Raw genomic sequence first — 26106 nt, 5'->3', positions numbered from 1 at the left:
TAGGTCGACACATCAACATACATTAGGGCAGCAGGGTCAAAAGTCCACATGGAATAAGGTCAACATTAAATTTTTCAGGGGGGGGGATTGGTGTCAACATGGACACAGTCTTAGTGTAACGCTTCGCTCACCATGCTTCGGTCATGGGGTCTCGCTGCGCTTAGCACACTATGCGGGATGGTACGGTATGAACCAAGTCGGTCTACACCAAAAAAACTGTGAAAAACACATGTCGACCTTGTGGACCACGCCCAAGTCGGTTAAAAAAGTAAAAATAAAAAATCATGAAATACTCATGTCAACCTTTTTCAACATAGACCTGTTGGGTGTGTCAACCTTTTGGCCAAGTTGACCTACTGCATGTCAACATTTTTCATTTGTCGACCTTCCGTCTGTCAACCATTGGTCGATCTAGTGACGGTCGACCGGTTGACCTAGTGACCGGATAAGGCAGCAGAGATACACCGATACATAACGCCAAGCGTAGAGAGATACACATGACACCCTGCAGATACTATGCCGAAATCCTATCCATCCACCCTCGCCTAAACACTCCCGCGCATATCTTATTTTGGCGCCTTACCGTTATGCGACATTCCCACACTAAGGCACTTCTCGAAGCGGCAATATTGGCACTTGTTTCGATTCTTCTTTTGTATTTTACAGAGCCGTTCACACCGGTCATACGCCAGCTTGAGTCGTATTGTTCTGCGGAAAAACCCCTGTATAAAAAAAAAAAAAACACAAAGTAATTTCAGACAACACTGGAAACAGAGGAGGTGAATGAAAGCGCCACGAGGTTTCCATAGTAACCTCGCATGTTAGATTTCTGCTTCACGTGTGGGGTGTACACACGCAGAGATGTGTGCTAAGCAATTTTGCGAAGCTATTTAGGGTAGGCGATTTCCCTCTATCCAGATCTCCCATGGAGAGCACATACACACGCAGAGATGTGTGCTAAGCAATTTTGCGAAGCTATTTAGGGTAGGCGATTTCCCTGTGTCCAGATCTCCCATGGAGAGCACATACACACGCAGAGATTTGTGCTAAGCGATTTTGCAAAAAAAGGCCGGGTAGCGGTTCAGAATGAGAGATTGCGATCAGTATCTCTCATTCTGTACACACAGAGAGATTTGCAGTCACTTGCTAAGCAATCTGACTAGATTTTGACTGCATGCACTGACTTAGTTAGCAAGAGATAATTAATCTCTTTGGGCATACACATGGAGAGATCTGTGCTTACTTTCTAAGCAATCTAGTCAGATTGCTTAGAAAATAGCACAAAATCGCTCCGTGTGTACTGTATACCCCTTAAGACTGCATGATGCTTGGCCTAGTTTTGAAAATGTTATTGAAACTTAGAATTTTTATTAAATCACTGAAATTGATTAAGAAACACGGAGCCGCCTACTAGGGAGCCTTGCGGATCAAATTAATTACCCCCCACCCATATTCTGGACTAGATTATCATCTAGGCGTGATGTAATCAAGTCCGAATAGGGCGAATCCAATTTGCCCTAAAAATTTAGATATTTCTACAGCTCAAAAAAAAAAATCGCTCAACAATTGAATCCTCCCCCGATGTACGGTTATGTATATATGTCTGAGAATGTCACAGTTTATCACTTTCATACAGCCTCGCATCTTGGGTTTAGTGGTCCTTAATGGTGCCAGTAAACACCAAAATTTTTATATAGGGTAGACAAAACTATTCTGTAGCTGGCTGTTTGGAGTCTAATGGGTGCATTCGATTAAAATCAGATCCATTCTGACATGCATTTGTCTGAATGGATCCGACAATACCTAGTGAATTGTGTGGCCAAATCCAACTTCGGATTTGCCTACTGGTGCTGCTGCTTACCCACTCACCACCGCAGCTGCTCACACAGCGACGTCCTCTCCACCTCCTCTCCTCAATCCAACTTTTTTTTTTTCTTAAGAGTTGGATTGAGATTGTCGGAAACGGGCCAAAATCGAATGCTGTCCTGTTTCCGACAAAGGCATTCGGATTTTTTTTTTTTTAAGAGTTGGATTGAGATTGTCGGAAACGGTCCTAAATCGAATGAGGTCCTGTTTCCGACAAAGGCATTCGGATTGACAGCTATTCTGCCAATCCATTTGTTTTCCGATAGGTTGGAACATTCCAACCTGCCAGAAAAAACGATTTAAAAAAAAAAAAAAATCAAAAAAATTTGAACAGGTCGAACCATGAATTAGACTAAAAAAAGTCAGGAACTGATGTTTTCCAATAAATGGCCTTTAAGTGAATAGACTCCAAGTTGGAGATGATGAACACGTGAGATAAAACACGCCATGCAGAGTTGGACATGTACCTTACAGCCTTCACATGCGTGTACTCCATAGTGGAATCCCGAAGCCTTATCTCCACACACGCGACATTCTAGACTTAGTGACCTGCAGCTCTGTTCTTCTGTGCTCCCCGGTGCAGCGGGGAAGGTGATAGAGGACGGGCTCGATGCTGGTGACAGGGTGTCTACAATAAGTACAGAAAAATAAGAAGGTCACATTCGCACAAGTCATGAAGTGCATTCGCTATGAAGTCAGGCTCCTCACCCACATCCCTCCTCATTCTCCATACCATCACCACTTTGTGCCAATCCCAGTATATGAACGTTACCTAAACATAATGTTAACTGATATAAAATAAAGGTCAACCAGGCCCGAAGACTAAGCAATAAGAAAATAGTGGCGCTCGGATATGGATGGCGGCTATATCTTCTCAACATCTCTAAGGCCAGAGCCATAACCTCCAAGACCCGCACATTGTCACTGTATACAAAAAGTCATCTGCAACTGATAAAGTAAAAACCACTTTTACAAAACAAGTCAACAACAGGGGTAGAAGAGCTAAATCGGAGCTGTCCCAATATAGGAGAGTATCCAAGTAACCAAAAGGAAGGAAGCTGAATGCTTTTCAGGCCCGGTGTACAGTCTAGTCTATAGGGTTATAAACATTGGGGTCGTAAAACATCTCTTAGGTGACGGAATCTGGCGCTCGTCTTTATTTTAAAGGAAGCATTAGAAGCTGGTATGAGTCATCTGTATCAAGGTGTGTGAAGGCCGACACACATTATTCGACAATGGGAAGTTCAGTCAAAGGGGGGTGCGTGAGAGGAAGAAGGGAAAATAAGCAGGGGCGCTGATGGAACACCCCAGAATGAATCATGTGCACCAGGATGAAAAAATGAAGAACAAGAATTGCACAAATCTGCTACGCGTTTCGCAGGTACAGTTCCCGCTGAAAACCGTGACAGATCTCTGCAATACTTCTTCCGTACGTATCATAGGAGTTAATGTTCTCCTATCCACTACTGTGACATACGAATCATTTGTTGCAAATATGTAGGGAACTTTTAATAAACTTGAAGCCACTAAGTGGGATCGACTTTGGCAACACCTGCGCCGAAAGGAACTCTAAACTCCGGATCCATGGGGGTCAATTTCCAGAAGCTTGTAAAAATTAAAAGAGTGGATGTTGCCCATAGCAACCAGATTCTGTCTTTCGTTCTCTAGGAGGCAATGTTAGAGAGAATCTGATTGGTTGCTGAGAGCATCATCCCCTTTTTAGAAGTTTTAGGAAACTGACCCCGTAATGAGAGCGTCTGGACCCCTCCCTTACTTTTTGAAGGCGCAAATCTTTCCTCAAAAGTATCCAGATATGCGCCACATGCTTTAGTGAAGTTGTTTAAGCAATTTTGGGAACGGCAAAGGGAGCAAAGGAACCTTAATCATTGAGATCTCACTATACAGGTCATGGTCTTTGGGGGGGGGGGTGTCCGTAGATCCTGCCTGCCCAACAGACACCTAACAAACCAGAATATAGATACCCGCACGCATCTGCTTCCCCCGCTCACCTGTCAGGTCTGTGCTGACTGATCCGTTCGAGCCAGGGCTGTTCCCCAGATACTGGTATTCGGCTGCACTGAACGAGTTGGAACCATCGTCTTCGATGCCGTGGGAGATGTCCTGGATGTCCTCAATGCCCTGGAGGAACTCCCCGGGCAGCGGGCTGCCAAGGTCATCGTCCACCAAGGGAGTGACGGAGCAGAATTCTCCATTGGCGTCTACCATGATGGCAGACATGGCAAAATGCATCTGTGACCATTACACTGCAGGGGGATAAAAAAATAAATAAAATTAGAATTTGACGTCATATAAGAACCACTTGGCCCATCTAGTCTACCCCTTTTTAATTTATTTAGTTTCTTATATAGCGCAGCAGATTCCGTTACAGTTTCTTATATAGCGCAGCAGATTCCGTTACAGTGTCTTATATAGCGCATCAGATTCCGTTACAGTGTCTTATATAGCGCAGCAGATTCCGTTACAGTTTCTTATATAGCGCAGCAGATTCCGTTAGTGTCTTATATAGCGCAGCAGATTCCGTTACAGTGTCTTATATAGAGCAGCACATTCCGTTACAGTGTCTTATATAGCGCAGCAGATTCAGTTACAGTGTCTTATATAGCGCAGCAGATTCCGTTACAGTGTCTTATATAGCGCAGCAGATTCCGTTACAGTGTCTTATATAGCGCAGCAGATTCCGTTACAGTGTCTTATATAGCGCAGCAGATTCCGTTACAGTGTCTTATATAGCGTAGCAGATTCAGTTACAGTGTCTTATATAGAGCAGCAGATTCCGTTACAGTGTCTTATATAGCGCAGCAGATTCCGTTACAGTGTCTTATATAGCGCAGCAGATTCCGTTACAGTGTCTTATATAGCGCAGCAGATTCCGTTACAGTTTCTTATATAGCGCAGCAGATTCCGTTACAGCGTCTTATATAGCGCAGCAGATTCCGTTACAGTGTCTTATATAGCGCAGCAGATTCCGTTACAGTGTCTTATATAGCGCAGCACATTCCGTTACAGTGTCTTATATAGAGCAGCACATTCCGTTACAGTGTCTTATATAGAGCAGCACATTCCGTTACAGTGTCTTATATAGCGCAGCAGATTCCGTTACAGCGTCTTATATAGCGCAGCAGATTCCGTTACAGCGTCTTATATAGCGCAGCAGATTCCGTTACAGTGTCTTATATAGCGCAGCAGATTCCGTTACAGTGTCTTATATAGCGCAGCAGATTCCGTTACAGTTTCTTATATAGCGCAGCAGATTCCGTTACAGCGTCTTATATAGCGCAGCAGATTCCGTTACAGTGTCTTATATAGCGCAGCAGATTCCGTTACAGTGTCTTATATAGCGCAGCAGATTCAGTTACAGTTTCTTATATAGCGCAGCAGATTCCGTTACAGTGTCTTATATAGCGCAGCAGATTCCGTTACAGTGTCTTATATAGAGCAGCACATTCCGTTAGTGTCTTATATAAAGCAGCACATTCCGTTACAGTGTCTTATATAGCGTAGCAGATTCAGTTACAGTGTCTTATATAGCGCAGCAGATTCCGTTACAGCGTCTTATATAGCGCAACAGATTCCGTTACAGCGTCTTATATAGCGCAGCAGATTCCGTTACAGTGTCTTATATAGCGCAGCAGATTCCGTTACAGTGTCTTATATAGCGCAGCAGATTCCGTTACAGTGTCTTATATAGAGCAGCACATTCCGTTAGTGTCTTATATAAAGCAGCACATTCCGTTACAGTGTCTTATATAGCGTAGCAGATTCAGTTACAGTGTCTTATATAGCGCAGCAGATTCCGTTACAGCGTCTTAAAGCAGCACATTCCGTTACAGTGTCTTATATAGCGTAGCAGATTCAGTTACAGTGTCTTATATAGCGCAGCAGATTCCGTTACAGCGTCTTATATAGCGCAGCAGATTCCGTTACAGCGTCTTATATAGCGCAGCAGATTCCGTTACAGTGTCTTATATAGCGCAGCAGATTCCGTTACAGTGTCTTATATAGCGCAGCAGATTCCGTTACAGTGTCCTAGCAGATTCCGTTACAGTGTCCTATATAGCGCAGCAGATTCCGTTACAGTTCTTATATAGCGCAGCAGATTCCGTTACAGTGTCTTATATAGCGCAGCAGATTCCGTTACAGTGTCTTATATAGCGCAGCAGATTCCGTTACAGTGTCCTATATAGCGCAGCAGATTCCGTTACAGTTTCTTATATAGCGTAGCAGATTCCGTTACAGTGTCTTATATAGCGCAGCAGATTCCGTTACAGTGTCTTATATAGCGCAGCAGATTCCATTACAGTGTCTTACATAGCGCAGCAGATTCCGTTGCGCTTTACAATTGCACACAGTGATAGAACAAACTGGGTGACAACAGACAGACTTGGAGGTAAGAGGGCCCTGCTGGAAGCTTATAGGGTGTTAAGGTGCTCACTAAGCACCGAACAAACACTACCTAGTTAGCCAACCTGAATTAGTCCCTATAAGAGAATCGTCTGCTAGTTCCTCTGTCTGATGGTATTTTTAACCCTTGGCAAATCTAGAAGAATCCCCATCACAAGCTTACAGATTGCCATGAAACATGTCTGCAGCATCCAAGCCAGGACATTCTATTTCTATGGTCTGCGTTGTTGTTGCAGTTACTGGTGACAGAGAGCAACGGCCGTCACCTGATCCTCCACATACATATAATAGCTGTGTACACGGAACGCTGGCAGATAACACAGGCTCAAGGTCACACACCATGCAACATACGAGCGGCATCTCTACCAATGGCTCCTCACTGACAGTCATCACCCTGCGTCATGAGAGATTCCCACAGCCGCCCATCCCTGCCGGTGCACACGTCCTAAACAGGCTGCACCGATAAGGGGCATACACACTGTGAGATTATGGCTACGATTTTGACTATGAGCACTTGCGATTTTAACGGTGGACCAGATTCAGACCTCGTATCAAGGCTGCAAATTTTCACAGATGGATAAAACCATGCTGCACTGCAAGGGGGGCAGACGTAACGTGCAGAGAGAGAGAGAGAGAGAGAGAGAGAGAGAGTTAGATTTGGGTGAGTTATGACCCTTTCCCACAGGGGAAAACCCTGTGTAATAGATTTCCTCTCCTGTGTAAAGGGGTCTGACAGCAGCGGCCGAATAATCCAGCGCTACAAATACCGGGTAATTGCCGGGTTACTCGGTCGCCACTGTGACTATTCTGATTCCCAAGTATGGGGCATAGGGTAGACACTACGAAGGTCACTGGTACGGTGTCCATGTCAACTTAAGTCGAAATACGGGACAAAAAAAAAAAAATTGTGTAAAAATTCATGTCGGCCTTTTTACAGTCAACCTACCCATTGTCTACCAAATGCTTATTTCATCCTTCCGACTCTGTTGACCTTAGCCAAGTCGACTTATTTCATGTGTCAACCTTTATAGTGTCAACCTAGTAACCATATCCCCTTAATCACGGTATCCGTTCAACAGTCACTATGTTGACCACTAATGGTAGACGGTGATTAGGTCAACACCTAAGAATGGTCAACATACACTAGGACGACACACACAAAAAGGTTGACAAGTTTTTCTTAATTAAAAAAACAAAAAAAAAACATGGGCATAGTCGACACCGGAAAAGGATTTATTTTTTTGTGTCAATGTTGACATAAGCGCTGGACACCTTATTCATACTTTACCATCCCAGTGGGCATAGAGGGAGACTATAATAGTGTGTCGATCACATATGTCGACATCGACACACACACACAAAAAAATATATATATTTTTAAACTTTTCCCATGTCGACTATGTCAATGCCAACATTTTGCTTGTGTCGACCTGTCAATGTGGACTAGTGTATGTCAACCATTCTTAGGTGTTGACCTATTCACTGTCAACCATTAGTGGTCGACCTAGACACATTAATCAACCATATAGAACGTAACCCTGATTCACGGCTGTTTGTTAATGCTGCCAAAGATGCGATTTTTTTAGTGATGTACGAAAATGGCACAGTAGCCAGAATTTGTATAGAGGCGCCCAACAAAGCCCTCTCATTGGTGTACAAATGTGCAACACAGACAGAGATCCAGGAAACATCGATGCATCGATTAAAGGCCCTCATACATTAGGAAATTTCCCCATGCCCTAATAAACGGGTCAGAATATGTAAACATTTAAAAAAAAATAATAACAGGATTTCAAGATTCCGACCAGAAATGGCAAAACCGAGATGCCAGCAACGTGATTCCTGCGCACAGGATTGCAGTCGGTAACGGATAGGCCCAAAAACAATCCAGACACGCCCACATTTTTACCGCCACTCCCTGCTACCTCCCACAAAAACGTCCGCCCCCTGTCAATCACTTGGCGATTGAATTGGAAATCAACCAACAAATCAGGCCCTGCATTTATAGTTCCTGGGGGCCTGTACAGCACACTGGGCTTATTAATGAAATCACTCTTACCATCCTATACTCTGCAGAGGTTGGAAAGCCTGGAGGTACCAGCATCCCAATCGTAGACATTACATTTCCGGGGGGGACATCGCTGTCACTGGGCAATCATTCCTCTGGAAAGAAGGTAAAAGTAAAATAATAAATCAGAAATGCCCCAAAATTACAATAAAATAAAATAAAATGTCATTTGCAGAGCAGAAAGCAGAGACGCGGGCCGGTGCGAGACAGCCGGTGTATTACTGAGCCACGGATTCCCTCTCTCAGAGCGATTAGCAGTGGCTAATGGATTAATCATTACAGATCTGCGTGAAATCATTAACCAGCTGACACGTTCTGCCTGCTAAGGCAGCAGAATTCCCCGGCGTATTCCTGGTGTGACACTGGAGATCCAATCAGTAGCGTTACTTTTTTGTCCAAAAACAGGCTAGATCACGATTTTAGTCCATTGTTCATTATTGGGCTATCCCCAATAATAATGAATCCAACCCCCCCCCCCCCCCCCCCCCACACACACACACACAAACCAATCTGTCCTCCATGCTGCTGCCCGGCTCATCTTCCTCCCCTCTCCTATGTGCTGGTCCCTACCTCTGGAATTCTCTTCCTCTCTCTACCTCTATAACAGTGCTTCTCAACCTCGGTCCTCAGGACCCCGCACAGCTCACATTTTCCAGATCACCCGGCAGGTGCTCAGGTGCACTCCTTACTCACTGACACATTTTAAAAGATCCACAGGTGGAGCTAATTATTTCACCTGTGATTCTGTGTGGAGACCTGGAAAATGTGCACTGTTGGGGTACTTGAGGACCGAGGTTGAGAACCACTGCTTTATAACACTTCAAATGGACTCTTAAATAAAGACCCTTTACCAAAGCCCTCCAGCTCTCATTCTATCCCACTGCTCCATGCCCTGGCTCGCCATCTTTCTCCCCATCATCTATCATGCGTAGGGGAGGTGTGGCCACAGCACTGTTTGCTTCCCGCACTTATACTCCACTCCCCCCTTTAAAGCCAAAAATAGCATGTACCATCTTTTCACTTATCTAACACATTCAAAACTGACTCTTTTTAACCGGGCACAATTCTGCGGCCTTGTGCAGGTGCAAACCCTGAACCGGATATACAATACTGTGCGGATTGCCAACGAAACAGTTTTATGAATTAGTCAAATCTATATGTTTCATTATATTTCTTTCTGAAATTAATCATATTTCTATGTATTTAATGCGCATATTTTAATTTGTGATGGCCATCATAATAAATTAGTATCTTAATTTATAAATAAATATTATTATTTTTGTATCAAACTGGTTGGTCACTTGAATTGATACATGGTATAAGGACAATAAGTTCAGCGCAGTGCTTCCACCCCTATTCCTATTTGTGTTCACACAGGTCCCAGTGCCACCATATACAGGTAGTGTACATTCTAGCACCCGCCAACTTTGAAAATCCATGCAGTTCCTCTTCCCTGCCTGGGGTGTCGCTGTCTGCTGTGGTGCGTCTAGCATAGGTCTGGTTTGGTTTGCATATCAGTGCTGATATACAGACCACACTGTGCTAGAAGCACTACAGCAGACAACGACACCCCAGGCAGGGAAGAGGAACTGCATGGATTTTCAAAGTTGGTGGGTGCTAGAATGAACACTGTACAGGCATGTGCCCACTGCACAGCCCCATACCCAGAATACCAGCCTCTATATGCTGCAAGCCTCATACCACAACCTCTCAATATGCAGCCTATGCCCCATTCACATCAAATGCAGCCCTGTGCCAGCCTCCGTTGCCACCTCCCCACATTTCCCTGAGCTTCTGCCCTGCTCTCCATGCTGGTCACAGTGCGATCGCTGAGTACCAATTATACCACATCATCCCTCGCTGCTCCCCAATGATAATCATTATATTTATGTTTACAGAGCCTGCGTTAACCTTCTCTTATATATAACCATAGGTTCCCCCTCCCTATACACAGGCATAAAGTTTAATGTCCTCCAATCCCATTATAAATCGCTCAGATGCTGACTGGGCTACTTGTAAAGAATTTACACTAATCCACGTCCTATTTGCTCCCAATGTAAAACAGATGCTAGCAATTCCCCATCAAAACGGCACCAGGTTCACCCCTGCCGTGCAACGCACATTAAAATGATGCTAAACATCTATTACCCTTCTCACTAGTCACCAGAAGACTTCACCACATGCGTCAGATACACGAGAAGGATTAGTGTGGGGGGGGGGGGGGGGGGTTGGAAGACTGCAAATCATGCAGATCATAGGCTAGCAGGAGGGGAAATATACCCATATACGCCAGTTACAAGGGTCTTATATATCTGTATTTATAATCTTTTACAACAGTCCGGACACTAGAACCACAGATCACAGAATATACACCTTTAGAACAGGCCTCCTACACTGGGCCTCAGTACAGACAAGCCGCTGTTCCCACAACTAAGGGTTGTTCAGGTGGTTTTAAAATTGGTATTCTGCCCGTGATTTATGGCCCTGACCGTGTGTTATTATATCATTAAGTTTTGAACTGCGATGCACCAAGACTGAACTACAGCTATGTGGGGAACAATTACCGGACAATCCAGTTTTACAGTATGATGTTCGGGTTCATTCCAGTTCATAATTCACAGAGAAAAAAAAAATATATAGAACGACAGATGTGACACCAGAGACACAAACAATTGTAACCGCATAAAACGTAGCAGAACACATATGTAGCAAAATAATAAAGAACAAATTAAATTAAACGCCCTTATGCTCAGATATAACCCAATGATCGGTATCTGTACAGCTCACAAAAAGTTGCGCATTTTGAAGACTTATGCAACATATATAAAGCAACGCGTTTCATTCAAACAAATGCGTTGGTTACAGAGAGATTCCGGCGCGTGGTAGAAAGCGTCATTATATTATTTTTAACAATAGTATATGCTTCTTAATACCTGTTCATTGCAATTTGGCATTACGCCTGCGTTAGATATTAGGGGTTGCACATTAGTCTGTGAATGAAGAATAGTTCCGATTGTCAGCTCTGCGTTATAGTTCTGCCCCGGCGTATGAAGAAGTGGATGTTCGAAGTTTACTTTGGTTACTGTGCAGCCAGGTTCCAAGGTCCCACTTGAGCCCAGTGACATCTCCTTATGAATGTTTAACACATTGACAAACATCTTCCTCCTATACAGGCGGACATCGCGCTTCACTGCAACCCGTGTATGAATACTTCTACGTGGTCAATGAACAGTAACATATAGACCCATTGTATTGGATGAAGACTCCCAGAAAAGCAATTTAGGTGCCACATTTTGTTTATTGACCAAAGCGCAACGCGGATGGACTGTTGGGACCAGGTGCGTTATTCCACCGGTTCCCTATCCGCAACATAAAAGGTAACACAGGTAAATGTGACCAGGTGGCGAGTAAGGGTAAAAAAGAACACGTAGCTTTTGACCGCAGACATTGATTTTGGATGAGTTAATGCTAACCTGGTCATAATATTGGGGGCAATGGTCCTACCACCACCTCCGGGGGGGTAGGCCATATGTTGCAGTTACTGACAGCAGCCAAAGTGATCGAAGAGAGAGTGAATAAAGTACCAGCCAACCTGCCCCTAACTGCCATTTTCCAAACACTGGCCAGATGTCTTAAGCCTTAAATAAAAAAGGGATAAAGTTGAGGGTGATCGAGTGATAAACGTCCAGCCATGCAGCTCTTGTCATATTATAGGCTGTGCTTGAAAAATGGCAGTTGGGGGGCTGTTTGGCTGGGCGTTTATCACTCTTTATCTCCCCGGTGTTTATCTCTTTTTACAGCCTAATACATCTTCCCCATTGCCCGTAACATGACAGTTAGGAGCTGATTCGCTGCTACTTTAACTCTCTCCATTTTATCACTTTTTTAAAGGTTAGTACATCTTGCCTGAAATATAACTTTAACACCTCGTCAATAGGGGAAAAGTCAATTCTGAGCAATATCCGACGAATGCTGCCAGTTCGGACAAAGGTAATCTAAGCAAGGATTGCCCGCCGTGTAAAACCGCCAGTGTGTGGGTATCACCGTGCTGTCCTCGTTGGCACATCACCCTGAACGGAACACAGTGTATTAAGCTGGCATGAAATAGATGAACACAACACTTTTACAGTACAAAGACAATAAAACAGCATTTACTGCGCAGCAAAGATACGGGCTACAGGTCTGAAAAAAAAGCAGCTGGCTTCGTTACAAGGGGTGTGAAAATAGGTTAATCACCCCCGGGTGGACTCGTGATACAGCTTGACGTTGCACGCAGTGATTACAGTAAGTCACACCTTGTGTGTTCAAAGATCAGATACTGTACAAAGCACAATTACACAGCGCTGCTCCAAGAGCTTGTGACTACGAAACGTACGTAGAATAAAAACTATATAATACAATAGCTTGGCGAGAGTAATGCGGGGGACCCCTCCCCGCGGATCTCCGTCACACAGCACCCTGACAATTGATCGTGATGACACTCAGCCTAAAACCTGGCCTGGGAAAATGAACTACACACAACGGTTAAAAAAGCATCACAATCGGTTCAATGGTTTCGGAGTTTGCCGCAATCAGACATACAAACAGACGCTCTCATTTATAAGATGTATAGAGATATAGAGGATGTAGGTCTCTCTTTAGTGAGAGAGACTTTTCCCATTGCCTGTATACTCGGGAGGTCATTTAGAAAGTGCAACACATCCGCTGTGCAGCGCAAAGCGCTCTTTTGGCCCCACCGCGCCTCAATCCACGTAACTGCCACAAGAGAGGACCGAACTGGCCTGCAGAGCAGGACAGGGGTGTGGATCGTTTGGTCTACACCAACTAGGTTGACAAGCATTGGGTCGACACCACTAGGTCGACATGGGGGTTTTCACTGTTTTTTGACCCGAATGTTGACAGTCGACATGGACACAGTTTGAAGTGCACCGCATCCGCTTGCTTCGGGCACACTATTTTATTCTCCCACCATGCCCTAGTGGATGGTAGGGCATGAAATACCTCCTGTCGGCACAAGTCGGCTCAAAAAAAAGTGAAAACCCCCATGTCAACCTTTTGACTGTCGACCTAATGCTTGTGTCAACCTAATGTCATATCGACCTAGACCCATGTCAATTTAGACCCATCTCAACCTAGTGGTGTCGACCCAATGCTTGTCGACCTCATTGGTGTAGACCGAATGACCGTATCCCCAGGACAGCAGCATCCGCAGCGCAATAGCACCAGTGGTTAATGTTTACTGGCTCCACCCACATTATCGCTGCCTCCATCCTGTGTATACAATATATAATAGAGCAGACTGAAGGGTTTTGTGGATTGCTTTCATTAGGAGTCAGTTATCATCCCACCAGTTTCCACAGACAGGAATCCTGAAAACATGGCCTGTTGTGTGTATACTCGAGGCTTGGAGAACAGTATTTAGGAAAAGCTGTTAAATCATCCTAAATCCAGACACATTTGCTTGTTGTTCCCGCCCCTACACAGGAAATGTGCTTCTTTTGTCATTGCTCAGCAATTTCTTCTTTTTTACTCTCGCAAGCAAAAAAAAAAAAATGTAAAATATTTTTTTTTTTAGAAAAAGAGAGTCACCTGCTTTTCTGTCAGGAAGGGAACCAAGATGTGTGACCTCATTTAACCCCGTAGAGATAAAGGGACTCAGAAAACCTAAGTGCTTTGTCATTGCTGACTGTGCGGCTGGGACTAAAGTAGTGGGATGTTTGGTTGTTTCATGAACTGTGCAGAAAAATAGCAGATTTAGGACCTTATTCTGGTTGATTCCACCAGACGCCGCCCTGCGTTTGAAGATACGAACTCCCTTCAACCCCTGCATGCCACGTCATACTTGCCTACCCTCCCGGAATGGCCGGGAGGGTCCCGCAAATCAGGTCCCCCTCCCGGTCCCCAGGGAAGGGGGGAAAGTCTCCCGCATTTCCCTACAGCCCCGGCTCCCCCTCTCCCCGCGGTCTAAAAACTATGACTTTCGCGGGTCCGTGGGGAGGGGCTAAATGACGCAATTCGCGTCATTTTTAGCCCCTCCCCCCACCCACGGACCCGCAAATTGAGGCTTCAGCCCGTCATGGGGGCGGGGCTTGATGACATCACCCGTGCCCCGCCCCCTTTCACTCCTCTCCGGGCTTCTCCCGGAAAGGAGTATGCCAAAATCGGCAAGTATGTGCCACGTTCGTACGCATGGCCTGCGAATAGATGTTTAACACAAACATCCATTTGCAGGCTACGGGGGGGGAACACCCACATCATTCGATGGACGCCTTAGATGTGCGTGGGCATTCAGAAGGAAGTGGGCGGGCAGCTGACATCCGGTGATGGTTGCACCCACCAATATACCCTCCCATCGTTATCACACACACACCTAGCAGCACCGCAGGGGGTCCCAAATAGGCAACAGCTGTGCTCCGACGGTCCGTGATGTATGAAGCGGCGATAACTAATCAGCTTTAAAGGTAGCATTCATCACGTGTACGCTGTAATATTATAGACAGTAGCTGATTGGTTGCCACGGACAACTTCCCCACTTTTTTTCACGGCTACATACATTGCGCCCAGTATTTTGGACAACCGTTAAAGGTGCCGCCGGGACTTGCGCTGTCCAGAAATTCTATTAACACTATTAAAGGCTGTACATGGAGCTGGACCCCAGACACGAGGGCGTCAGTCAGATGGGGGTCATATTTTCTAAGCAGAGGGCCAACAGCCGCTAACCACTGACAGCTGCATCCGGGTTATTTAAAACAACGGCAACGGGACTAAAATGATCATTCGGGCTTGTTTAGCATTTATTTCTGTTGGCGGTTGAACTTGAAATCATAGTTGCCAATGACTTTGACAAACTGCTAGTTAGTAAATATATTCCATGTTGTCGCTAGCGGTTGGCACCTATACGAAGACCCCAAGAATGATTGGGATAGGCTCTCTCAGGGTCTGGACCATAAGGTAAACAATGATCAGGTTGACAGTGTCTAGAGTATTCATTCTAGCACCCTGCATCTTTGAAAACCCGTGCAGTTCCTGTTTCCTGCCTGGAGTGTCGCTGTCTGCTGTGGTATTTGTAGACAGCGACACCCCAGGCAGGAAACAGGAACTGCAGGGGTTTTAAAGGTGCAAGGTGGTAGGATGAACCCTAGTCTAGATTGACCTTGAAAAACTTGAAGGCAGCATAAACAAAAGGGGGGGGGGTCAATTTGTAGATTTAAGCACACAGACCCCTCATGAATGGTAAGGGATTTAATGTGTCGATAATTGCCATGTTGACCATTTTACCATATGCCTGTGGACATTATGGTGCCGACCTATAATCTGGTTCCCGCGCTCTCAGCCCCTCCCCCCAGACCTGGTGTACATGTGCAATATCATGTATTAAGACTTGATCCTATCAGTATTAAAGACAGGATTCTGAAATATTGATACAGGACCTCCGATTGGGCATCCATACCCCAGGGCTGCACAATGGTGAGATGAGTCATCATGCAGACCTGACTATATTTATATATGGCCACCCCACGGTGAGAAGATTTGCGCCCCCACATGGTGGGAGCAGAGATGACTGGAGCCACGTCATCATTGCCCGGCCACCTACTTCGCAAGGAAAAGTTCAGGCAAACACAGTGGCATAAGAGAGTTTCCAGGCTATCCCGGCCACTAGGCTAGTGCGGGATATCTGGTTCTGGTACTCAGGGGTGGATGTGTGAAGCAGTGATGAGGAAGGAGAAGTGGCCCATGGCAACCAATCAGCATTGACGTAATATCTAGAATTTACATAATATAAAATTATACAGAGCAGCTGATTGGTTGCCATTGGCCACTTTTCCTCCCTTACCACTGCTTCATACATCTACCCTCAGGAAGGTGAATGGGAGGATATTCCACTGACCATACACTGTTTATCTCATGTTACAGGCGCCAGCAAGTGCAAGCACTCACACAGGTGGGAGTCACAGCGTTACCTGTCCGACAGTAACGTGTCCCCGGAAAGTCACATGGTTGGGAAAAAGCAGTCTGTGATCCCTTGACGCAAGTGCATATGTAGTGACCGGTATCCCTGCACAGTCCTGGAGGAACACTGGGAGTTTAGTTCTGAAAACCTGCCATGCCTGATTCTCTCCTGCCTGGCACGCTGCTCGGAATAGTTCCCGTCAGCCGCTTGCCAAACTCTGCACGGGGCCTGGGATTGCTGCTGCCAATATCACGGCATGTGACAGGGTGACAGTACTGGAAAGTTAGGGGACAGCAGAGGTAAAAGGATGGAGTCACAATGACAGACGCACTGCATTGTGGGGTCCCCACTTACATGTCTGCCAATGGCATCGCTACAAAGCTCTTCCACATAGATGAATTTTAACTCAAGTCTAAATATAAACGGCTAGAAGTATATATTATACAAACGTATGAGTGCTGACGCACGGTGTGCTCTGCTGGGGATCACCTGAGGGGGGTGTCCCACTCCCCAGCGTCGGCAGACAAGATGATCATATCGCTGTGGCTTCCTGCTTCTCCACTAAATTCTATGTTTTGGACAGTGGATACAGGCCGGACAGGAAGGACAGGAGGTGCAGGTTCCACAACACCTTGGAGGCACTGAAGAATTCCCAGGTGTCAGTCTAGAACGTATTAGCCAGACGCGAGCAGTGTGTCACATACACAACACTGTGTCCCAGATACTGAACAGGTAGAACACCCCCCCCCCCCACCAGCAAATCTGGGACTCCATCACCAGGGAGCAAGACTAGGAGACGGGAAAGAGACGGACGCAGACGGGAGAAGCTCGCCAGATGGGGATGATACGAGACGGCATTATGGGCCTAATTCAGGTTTCAACGCAAATGTAGTTACAATATTCTAGGCTACAGATCCACTAATGTCAGCAAGTAAAGCTGCCGGCCAGGAATACAAAGGTGCCCTCCATAGCTACACGCAAAAAGTTGACATGAGTTTTTTCACTTCTTTGGTGTCAATGTCGACACCTGAGCATGTATATCCCCGATTAGTGTACTGTAATGTCCACTTGCACAGTGTGTAGGAGACAGGTGCTCAGCACATGAATGACAATGACTGTGCACCTAATATAGAACGCTGGGTTGGTTGGAGCAGCACTTCCCGTCTGGCCCGGCAGTGTGATAGAGTGCACCGTATACATACGTAGTGGCCAGGAAAGGCTGCAGCTACTTAATGCAGATTGTTCAGCGCAGTTACACACAGACTTTCATAGATATTAATATTGTCTCCGTGAATGGGTATGGCGAGCCAAGCAAACAACCACCATCTCCCAGAGTACTGCCCAACCAAACTGCAATAGGAACGGATGTAAACCACAAGGATGGAATACGAAGTTAGCACAGTAGCTGGAAGGGGGAACCGCGAATAAGTCATCCGATCATCTGGCGAGGCAGAAAATTGCTCCTATATAAATATTTCCCGAACTTATTTACTAAACCTCGGACGGAAATAAAGTTACAAACAACCAGCCCCTAATGGCCATTTTTCAAACACAGCCTGTAACATGACATAAACTGGGTCCCCAGAGTCACCCCTGTTGTAGAAGCAATCTCTTGGATTGCATGCAATATATTGCATGTAAAAGGGGCGCATGCGATATATCTCATGTGATCCTGCGACCTGGGAAGGTCCTGGGTGGCTCAAGGGAGCACTAGTAATGGCCATCGATGACAATAGTGCAACTGGCCATGGATAGTGCCATACTATGTAAAGGATGACCCATCATCCATTTTCTTTGACTGATTGGCCTGCTGATCAAACAAAACATGGGGGCGGGGCTTCATGGATGTCCAGGGCGGAGCTATGCTCAGTGTCCCAGCCCCTTGGTGAATAAAAAAAAAAAAATATTCGTTCATGCTCAACATAGATGGAGGGAAACCACCTGGTTTAAAACTATTCTACATCGGCCATAAATCGCCAATAATTTTGAATCATCGATGGTCGGTAGCCATCCCTCGGGAGCACTGAGCGTGACTTCTCCGAGGAGAAGCCACCGCAGTGTATGGAGGCCTTTAGTAATTAGACCCCTTACACAGCCAACAAATGAAAACTCTGCAACACTACTATAACACATGGGTGTGGCATAGGGGTCCGACAGTCATTATTCTGACGTCGGGATCCCGACTGGTCGGACCCAGACAGCATGGCGAGCGCAACAAAGCCCCTTGCGGGCTCGCTGCGGGCACGGTGGCTCGCTACACGAGCCACCTATTCTATTCTCCCTCTATGGGGGTCGTGGACCCCCACAAGGGAAAATAGCCGACGGCCGTCAGGAACCCTGCTGTCTGTGTTTTGACAGTCGGGATCCCGACGTCGGATGAATGCCTGTCGGGATCCCAACTGTCGGGACCCCGTCCTGCACCCCATTCCCATCCCATTCTCACTGCAGGCAAATTCCCGGGTCTAGCAGGTCAACCCGGGAATTTGCCTTTTAACACAGGTTTTTTTGCAGCGTGAACGGGTCGCATACACGGATCTCATACACAGGTGTTTGAGATCCGGGTATGCAGACACGGGTTGACCCGTTCTCACTGCATAAAAACCTGTGTTAAAAAGGCAAATTATTGAGTAGAACTTCTTCACCCGGGAATTTGCCTTGCAGTGAGAAAGGGGGTCCGTCCCTGCAGTCCCCGACATTTTAATGCCGGGTAAAAGCCGTGTATTTCTCACTGGCAGCGAGAACACAGTATAAAAGTAATTGCGTTACCTCACCGGACACGTGATCCTAGCGGGCGTTGTAAACTTTATGGGATTAGAGGGGCGCTCATTCAGAAATCAGTGCGTCTTATACAGGTTAGGAGCGAGGAATTGCTGAATGTGCACAATCTGCATTCATAGGAACAGCCCTAGACTTGGGTTTCATGTCTGAGGCCGGCACTGTCTCACATTCACAACCAGTTGTGTGAGCCGGGTGGGGGGTTTCCTGTAGAAGTACAAGGGTTAGGAGTGCACGGTGGGGGGATGCACTTCGGCATACAGACTGCAGACTGTGTGTGTACAGGAGTGGCAGCTCACACACCCTGACTGTGTGATACCTTATTCCTGAGCTCCGCACTTTCATTGTGTCCAGTAAGACCAAGTGTAGACTGACAGAGGAAGCAGTAAAACAGGACTTGGGGAACGTGAATGATCCAGAACTGTATACAAAGTAAAAAAGGCAATAACGCTTGCACATATAAAAGGTTCTATAGTCCAAGGTTACAGTCACAACAATATGTAGGAAAAAAGATGCTCGTTTTAGACTATTATAGGGTCAATAAAAATAGGAACGAATTGGAGAACGTGAGTTCATCTCAAGAAATCCGCACCCGATAAACGCGATCCATTTAGCAACGCCCGGAACCCGTGGTGCATATGCATACATCGTTCGCCCGGGAGTTCCCCTTGAACGATATAGTGCATATCGTTCAGTGATGTCACCCAGCCGCTGTGAACATGAAGCATGTGACAACATAGTTAAACTGAGCTGCATGTACAGACGGCGGTAAGGGGGTGGGGCCTTAACGACGTGCTCTGCCGCGGATCGTTAAGGATGTGGAGCCTGCACACTAGACGATATTGCAAACTAGGTCATTCGGAAGGGTCAAAATTAGTAATACTGCTTATATCATGCGATATGCCAGCTGTTTAGTACCCTAGTGCGGCACAGACGGCATCACGGCAGGGCGTTTAAGTCGGAGAATGCCGCTTCTAAGGACTAAACACCCTGTTTAAAAGGTCAGAGAATCTGCATTTTCCAACATAGCAGAGGACTGAATTGAATAGCTCTGGGACCTCCTTCTATACAATTAGCATTTAATTGAATTGACCCCAATTGTGTAGCACATATGATGCATTATATAGAGCTGCTTCGAGGCGGTATACAAGGTGTAACATATATAGGAGGTTATTCTGGTTGGCACGCAGCGCTGGGTCTCTTTTTGAGCCTGTCCGCCACTCGCTTTGCCGCCCGCTTCCCTACGCAGGGCTGCCAATGGATTTTTTACATAAACATCCATTTGCAGCCTAGGGGGGCGAGACCCACAATATTCAATAGTCGCCGACCCTTGAATGGCATGGAGCGTACACGCAAAATTAAGGCAAGTGTCTTAGCTTTGTGGGTGTCCTGTATGAGGACAGGTCTGGTGATGTGAGCTGCACGCCCTCGGCAACCGCATCATCGGGGCATTACCATGGGACGTCCATGAAACGCTGTGTGTTCCCATGCCCCGGCCTGCCGCCCCATGCCCCCTCACTCGCACTGGTGTGTGCAAACGCCCGGCGAACACTCTTTTTTATTTGCCGCGGCCGCTCGTACACGCACATGTGCAGAAGAAACACGCTCGTACACGCACATGTGCAGAAGAAATACCATTGCCCTCCAGTTCGCACGAGAGCACATCAACCAGAATAAGGTCCATAATGCAGTATATAGAGCTGCTGGAGGCTGTATACATGGTGTATACACATAAAATGCAGTATATAGAGCTGCTGGAGGCTGTATACAGGGTGTATACACATAAAATGCAGTATATAGAGCTGCTGGAGGCTGTATACAGGGTGTTTACACATAAAATGCAGTATATAGAGCTGCTGGAGGCTGTATACAGGGTGTATACACATATAATGCAGTATATAGAGCTGCTGGAGGCTGTATACTACACATATGATGCAGTATATAGAGCTGCTGGAGGCTGTATACAGGGTGTATGCACATATGATGCAGTATATGGACATGCTGGAGGCTGTATACACATATGATGCAGTATATGGACATGCTGGAGGCTGTATACAGGGTGTATACACATATGATGCAGTATATAGAGCTGCTGGAGGCTGTATACAGGGTGTATACACATATGATGCAGTATATAGAGCTGCTGGAGGCTGTATACAGGGTGTATACACATAATGCAGTCTATAGACATGCTGCAGGCTGTATACAGGGTGTATACACACATGATGCAGTATATAGAGCTGCTGCAGGCTGTATACAGGGTGTATACACACACATGATGCAGTATATAGAGCTGCTGGAGGCTGTATACACACATGATGCAGTATATAGAGCTGCTGGAGGCTGTATACACATATGATGCAGTATATAGAGCTGCTGGAGGCTGTATACAGGGTGTATACACATATGATGCAGTATATAGAGCTGCTGGAGGCTGTATACAGGGTGTATACACATATGATGCAGTATATAGAGCTGCTGCAGGCTGTATACACATATGATGAAGTATATAGAGCTGCTGCAGGCTGTATACAGGGTATATACACACATATATAGAGCTGCTGGAGGCTGTATACAGGGTGTATACACATATGATGCAGTATATGCACATGTTGCAGGCTGTATACAGGGTGTATACACACATACGATGGGGTATGGGTAAAATCCGGAATCGGATAAGACACCGGAATGCCGGACTGGACTTCAAACTCTGCTTTCCGGAGCATGTAGTATCCGGTCCGGGGGTGTCCTGTCCGGGGGTGCTCCATCTGATGGGGCTGCTCTGACACCTGTAACCTGGGAGAGGAGAGGGGGGAGAATACAGCCTCACCGCATGGTCCGGGGGTGTAATAAAAACTGGAACGGTCCAGACCACACGGGGAGGCTGTAATCTCCCCTTCCCCATGTCCCTGGTGTGAGCAATCACAGGCATCCCCCCGGACAAGACACCCCCCGGATGGGACACCCCTCGGACCAGACACTATAAGCTCCGGAATGCAGAGTTTGATGTCTGGTCCGGCGTTCCGGTGTCTTATCCGGGTCCGGTTTTTACTTAGTCCCCATACGATGCAGGCAGCACAGGGGGAAAGTTCCCATTGCAGCCATGCTGAGGAGTATGAGCATTGTGACCTATATACCTCACCTCATATACCTGCCCCCGAGTGCACGGAGCCCGCCAGATGCATGCACCCGGTGCTGGGGTGCGGGGTCTCCGGGTCCCCGGTGCCGGTCTAGGTCGCGATCTCTCCCGGCTCGTCCTTGTTTGTTCTGTCCTGTGACAGCGGCGGATGTGACGCCCGGGCCGGGGAGGAGGCCGAGTCCTGTCCCCCTCACACACCTCCCAGCCCGGCCGCTGTCATTGGCCGCTCCCGGGGAAGGAGGTGACTGAGACCTGGCAACCAGCAGCTCCAGCTGGGCATGGTGCTGGCACCCACCCACTCATGTGTACATGTGGTATAATACTAATGGGCACGGTGCTGGCACAGCCATGTGTACATGTGGTATAGCACTACTGGGCACGGTGCTGGCACAGCCATGTGTACATATGGTATAACATTACTGGGCACGGTGCTGGCACAGTCATGTGTACATGTGGTATAACACTGCTGGGCACAATACTGGCACAGCCATGTGTACATGAGTTATAAAACTACTGGGCACGGTGCTGGCACAGTCATGTGTACATGTGGTATAACACTACTGGGCACGGTGCTGTGCTGGCACAGTCATGTGTACATGAGGTATAATGCCTCTGGGCACGGTGCTGGCACAGTTATGTGTACATGAGGTATAACACTACTGGGCACGGTGCTGTGCTGACACAGTCATGTGTACATGAGGTATAACCAGTGCTATTTTTCAGTAGGAACCAGCAGGAACTCAGTTCCTGAACCTCTAATTAAATATGACATCATCAGGAACTAAAAATGTACTTTCCATAAGATAAGTTTTATTTTAAAGTCACCTGTGAGTGCCTTTGTGGTACTCTTTACCTAGAAGGGCGCCAGCGATTGAAATCGCGGGCATCGGGGGTAAAAAATCGCGGGTAAATCGCGGGTACATTAAAATCGGGTACCCGCGATGACCGCGATTTTCCCATAGGGATCAATGTTAAAAACGGTGATTGACCGCGATTTTAATGTTAAATGCCTCAATGCCCGCGATTTGGCCATAGGAATCAATGTTAAATGGGCCACAGAGCCCTAATAGTCACCGTGAACTCTGAAATGGCCCCCACAATTGTTAACGCCACCCCACGATCAACGTCAACCCGAATCGTGGCGAGCGCAGCGAGCCCGCGAGGGGCGGCGGTACGCGTCCTCCGACCTTTTCAGGCCCTACTATCCACGTCGGCGTGGAGTTGAGAATAGAATAGTGTGGCGAGCGCAGCGAGCCACCGAGGCCCGAAGCGTGGCGAGGGGACGCGGATACCTTCACAGGTAAACGCGTCCCCTCGCGGGCTTCACAGGTGTCCGCTTTTCGCCACGGACACCTGTGAAGCCCGCGAGGGGACGCGTATAACTGTGAAGGTATCCGCGTCCCCTCGCGGGGCTCGCTGCGCTCGCCACGCTTCGGGCCTCGGTGGCTCGCTGCGCTCGCCACACTATTCTATTCTCAACTCCACGCCGACGTGGATAGTAGGGCATGAAAAGGTCGGAGGACGCGTACCGCCGCCCCTCGCGGGCTCGCTGCGCTCGCCACGCTTCGGGTTGACGTTGATCGTGGGGTGGCGTTAACAATTGTGGGGGCCATTTCAGAGTTCACGGTGACTATTAGGGCTCTGTGGCCCATTTAACATTGTTTCCTATGTAAAAATCGCGGGCATTGAGGCATTGAACACTAAAATTGGGTCCAATCTGATTTTTAACATTGGTCCCTATGGGAAATCGCGGCCATCGCGTCGCACCCGATTTTTAGTGCATTCGATGGTCGCGATGGGCGCCCTTCTAGGTAAAGAGTACCGCCTTTGTTTCTAAATACAATATATACATCTATCTATACATCTATCTCTCCCTCCCTCTCTTTATTATACATATTATTTTTTATTTAATTGATCCGCCCCCAGACCTGGAGTTCCTGGACCTATTTTTCCAGAAAAATAGTACTGGGTATAACGCCTCTGGGCACGGTGCTGGCACAGTTATGTGTACATGAGGTATAACACTACTGGGCACGGTGCTGTGCTGGCACAGTCATGTGTACATGAGGTATAACGCCTCTGGGCACGGTGCTGGCACAGCCATCTGTACATGTGGTATAACACTGCTGGGCACGGTGCTCGCACAGCCATCTGTACATGTGGTATAACACTGCTGGGCACGGTGCTGGCACAGCCATGTGTACATGTGGTATAACACTACTGGGCACGGTGCTGGCACAGTCATGTGTACATGTGGTATAACGCTACTGGGCACGGTGCTGGCACAGTCATATGTACATGTGGTATAACACTGCTGGGCACGGTGCTGGCACAACCATGTGTAAATGTGGTATAACACTGCTGGGCATCGTTCTGGCACAGTCATGTGTACATGAGGTATACCACTACCGGGCACGGTGCTGGCACAGCCATGCGTATATGTTGTATAACACTACTGGATACGGTACTGGCACAGCCATGTGTACATGTGGTAGAACACTACCGGGCACGGTGCTGGCACAGCCATGTGTACATGAGGTATAACGCAACTGGGCACACTGCTGGCACAACCATGTGTACATGTGGTATAACGCTGCTGGGCACGGTGCTGGCACAGCCATCTGTACATGTGGTATAACGCAACTGGGCACGGTGCTGGCACAGCCATGTGTACATGAGGTATAACACTGCTGGGCACGGTTCTGGCAGCCATGTGTACATGTGGTATAACATTACTGGGCACGGTTCTGGCAGTCATGTGTACATGAGGTATAACACTACTGGGCACGGTGCTGGCACAGCCATGTGTACATGAGGTATAACACTAATGGGCACGGTGCTGGCACAGCCATGTGTACATGAGGTATAACACTAATGGGCACGGTGCTGGCACAGCCATGTGTACATGAGGTATACCACTACCGGGCACGATGCTGGCACAGCCATGTGTACATGAGGTATACCACTACCGGGCATGGTGCTGGCACAGCCATGTGTACATGAGGTATACCACTACCGGGCATGGTGCTGGCACAGCCATGTGTACATGAGGTATACCACTACCGGGCATGGTGCTGGCACAGCCATAGGTACATGATGGATAGGGATGCGGTCATTTGGTCTACTGCATTATGGTCGACAGTCATTAGGTCGAATCCATTAGGTCGACATGCTAAAAGGTCGACATGACTCTAGGTCGACATGGGAAAAGATTTGACATGATTCTAGTTCGAAAGGTCATTAGTTCGACAGGTCATTAGTTCGACAAGGTCATTAGTTCGACATTGTCTATGTCGACATTCACAAGGTCGACATGGAGTTTTTCACTGTTTTTTGAGCCAACATGTGCCGACAGGCGGTATTTCATGCCCTACCATCCACTAGGGCGTGGTGGGAGAATAAAATAGTGTGCCGACGCATAGCGAGCGCAGCGAGCGATGCGAGGGGATGCAGTGCACTTTAAACTGTGTCCATGTCGACTGTGTTGACATTCAGGTAAAAAAACAGTGAAAAACCCCATGTCGACCTTGTGAATGTCGACATAGACAATGTCGAACTAATGACCTTGTCGAACTAATGACCTGTCGAACTAATGACGTTTCGACCTAGAATCATGTCGACCTTTTCCCATGTCGACCTAGAGTCATGTCGACCTTTTAGCATGTCGACCTAATGGATTCGACCTAATGACTTTCGACCATAATGCAATAGACCAAATGATCCCAACCCGATGGATAATGCTACTGGGCACGGTGCTGGCACAGCCATAAGTACATGATGGATAATGCTACTGGGCATGGTGCTGGCACAGCCATGTGTACATGAGGTATAACACTACTGGGCACGGTGCTGGCACAGCCATAAGTACATGATAGATAATGCTAC

At 47.1% G+C, this 26106-nt stretch overlaps 1 protein-coding gene across 1 annotated transcript in view; it reads right to left on the bottom strand.

Annotated features, from left to right (window-relative positions):
* PPARA (peroxisome proliferator activated receptor alpha) overlaps positions 1-22410 on the bottom strand; it is a 37882-nt gene extending 15472 nt beyond the window's left edge. The window contains exons 1-5 of the mRNA XM_083181306.1: positions 22225-22410; positions 8348-8451; positions 3876-4130; positions 2334-2494; positions 584-722 (exon numbers count right to left, since the gene is read on the bottom strand). Coding sequence (XP_083037432.1) covers positions 584-722; positions 2334-2494; positions 3876-4116 — 541 coding nt within the window. The 5' untranslated portion in view covers positions 4117-4130; positions 8348-8451; positions 22225-22410. The remainder of the gene's footprint in view (positions 1-583; positions 723-2333; positions 2495-3875; positions 4131-8347; positions 8452-22224) is intronic.
* Between the last annotated feature and the right edge of the window lie 3696 nt (positions 22411-26106).

This window comes from Crinia signifera, chromosome 4, assembly GCF_055691185.1.
Source record: "Crinia signifera chromosome 4, ASM5569118v1, whole genome shotgun sequence".
Lineage (NCBI taxonomy): Eukaryota > Metazoa > Chordata > Amphibia > Anura > Myobatrachidae > Crinia > Crinia signifera.
The sequence above is the reverse complement of the archived record's forward strand: the minus strand, read 5'-3'. Positions and strand labels throughout refer to the sequence as shown.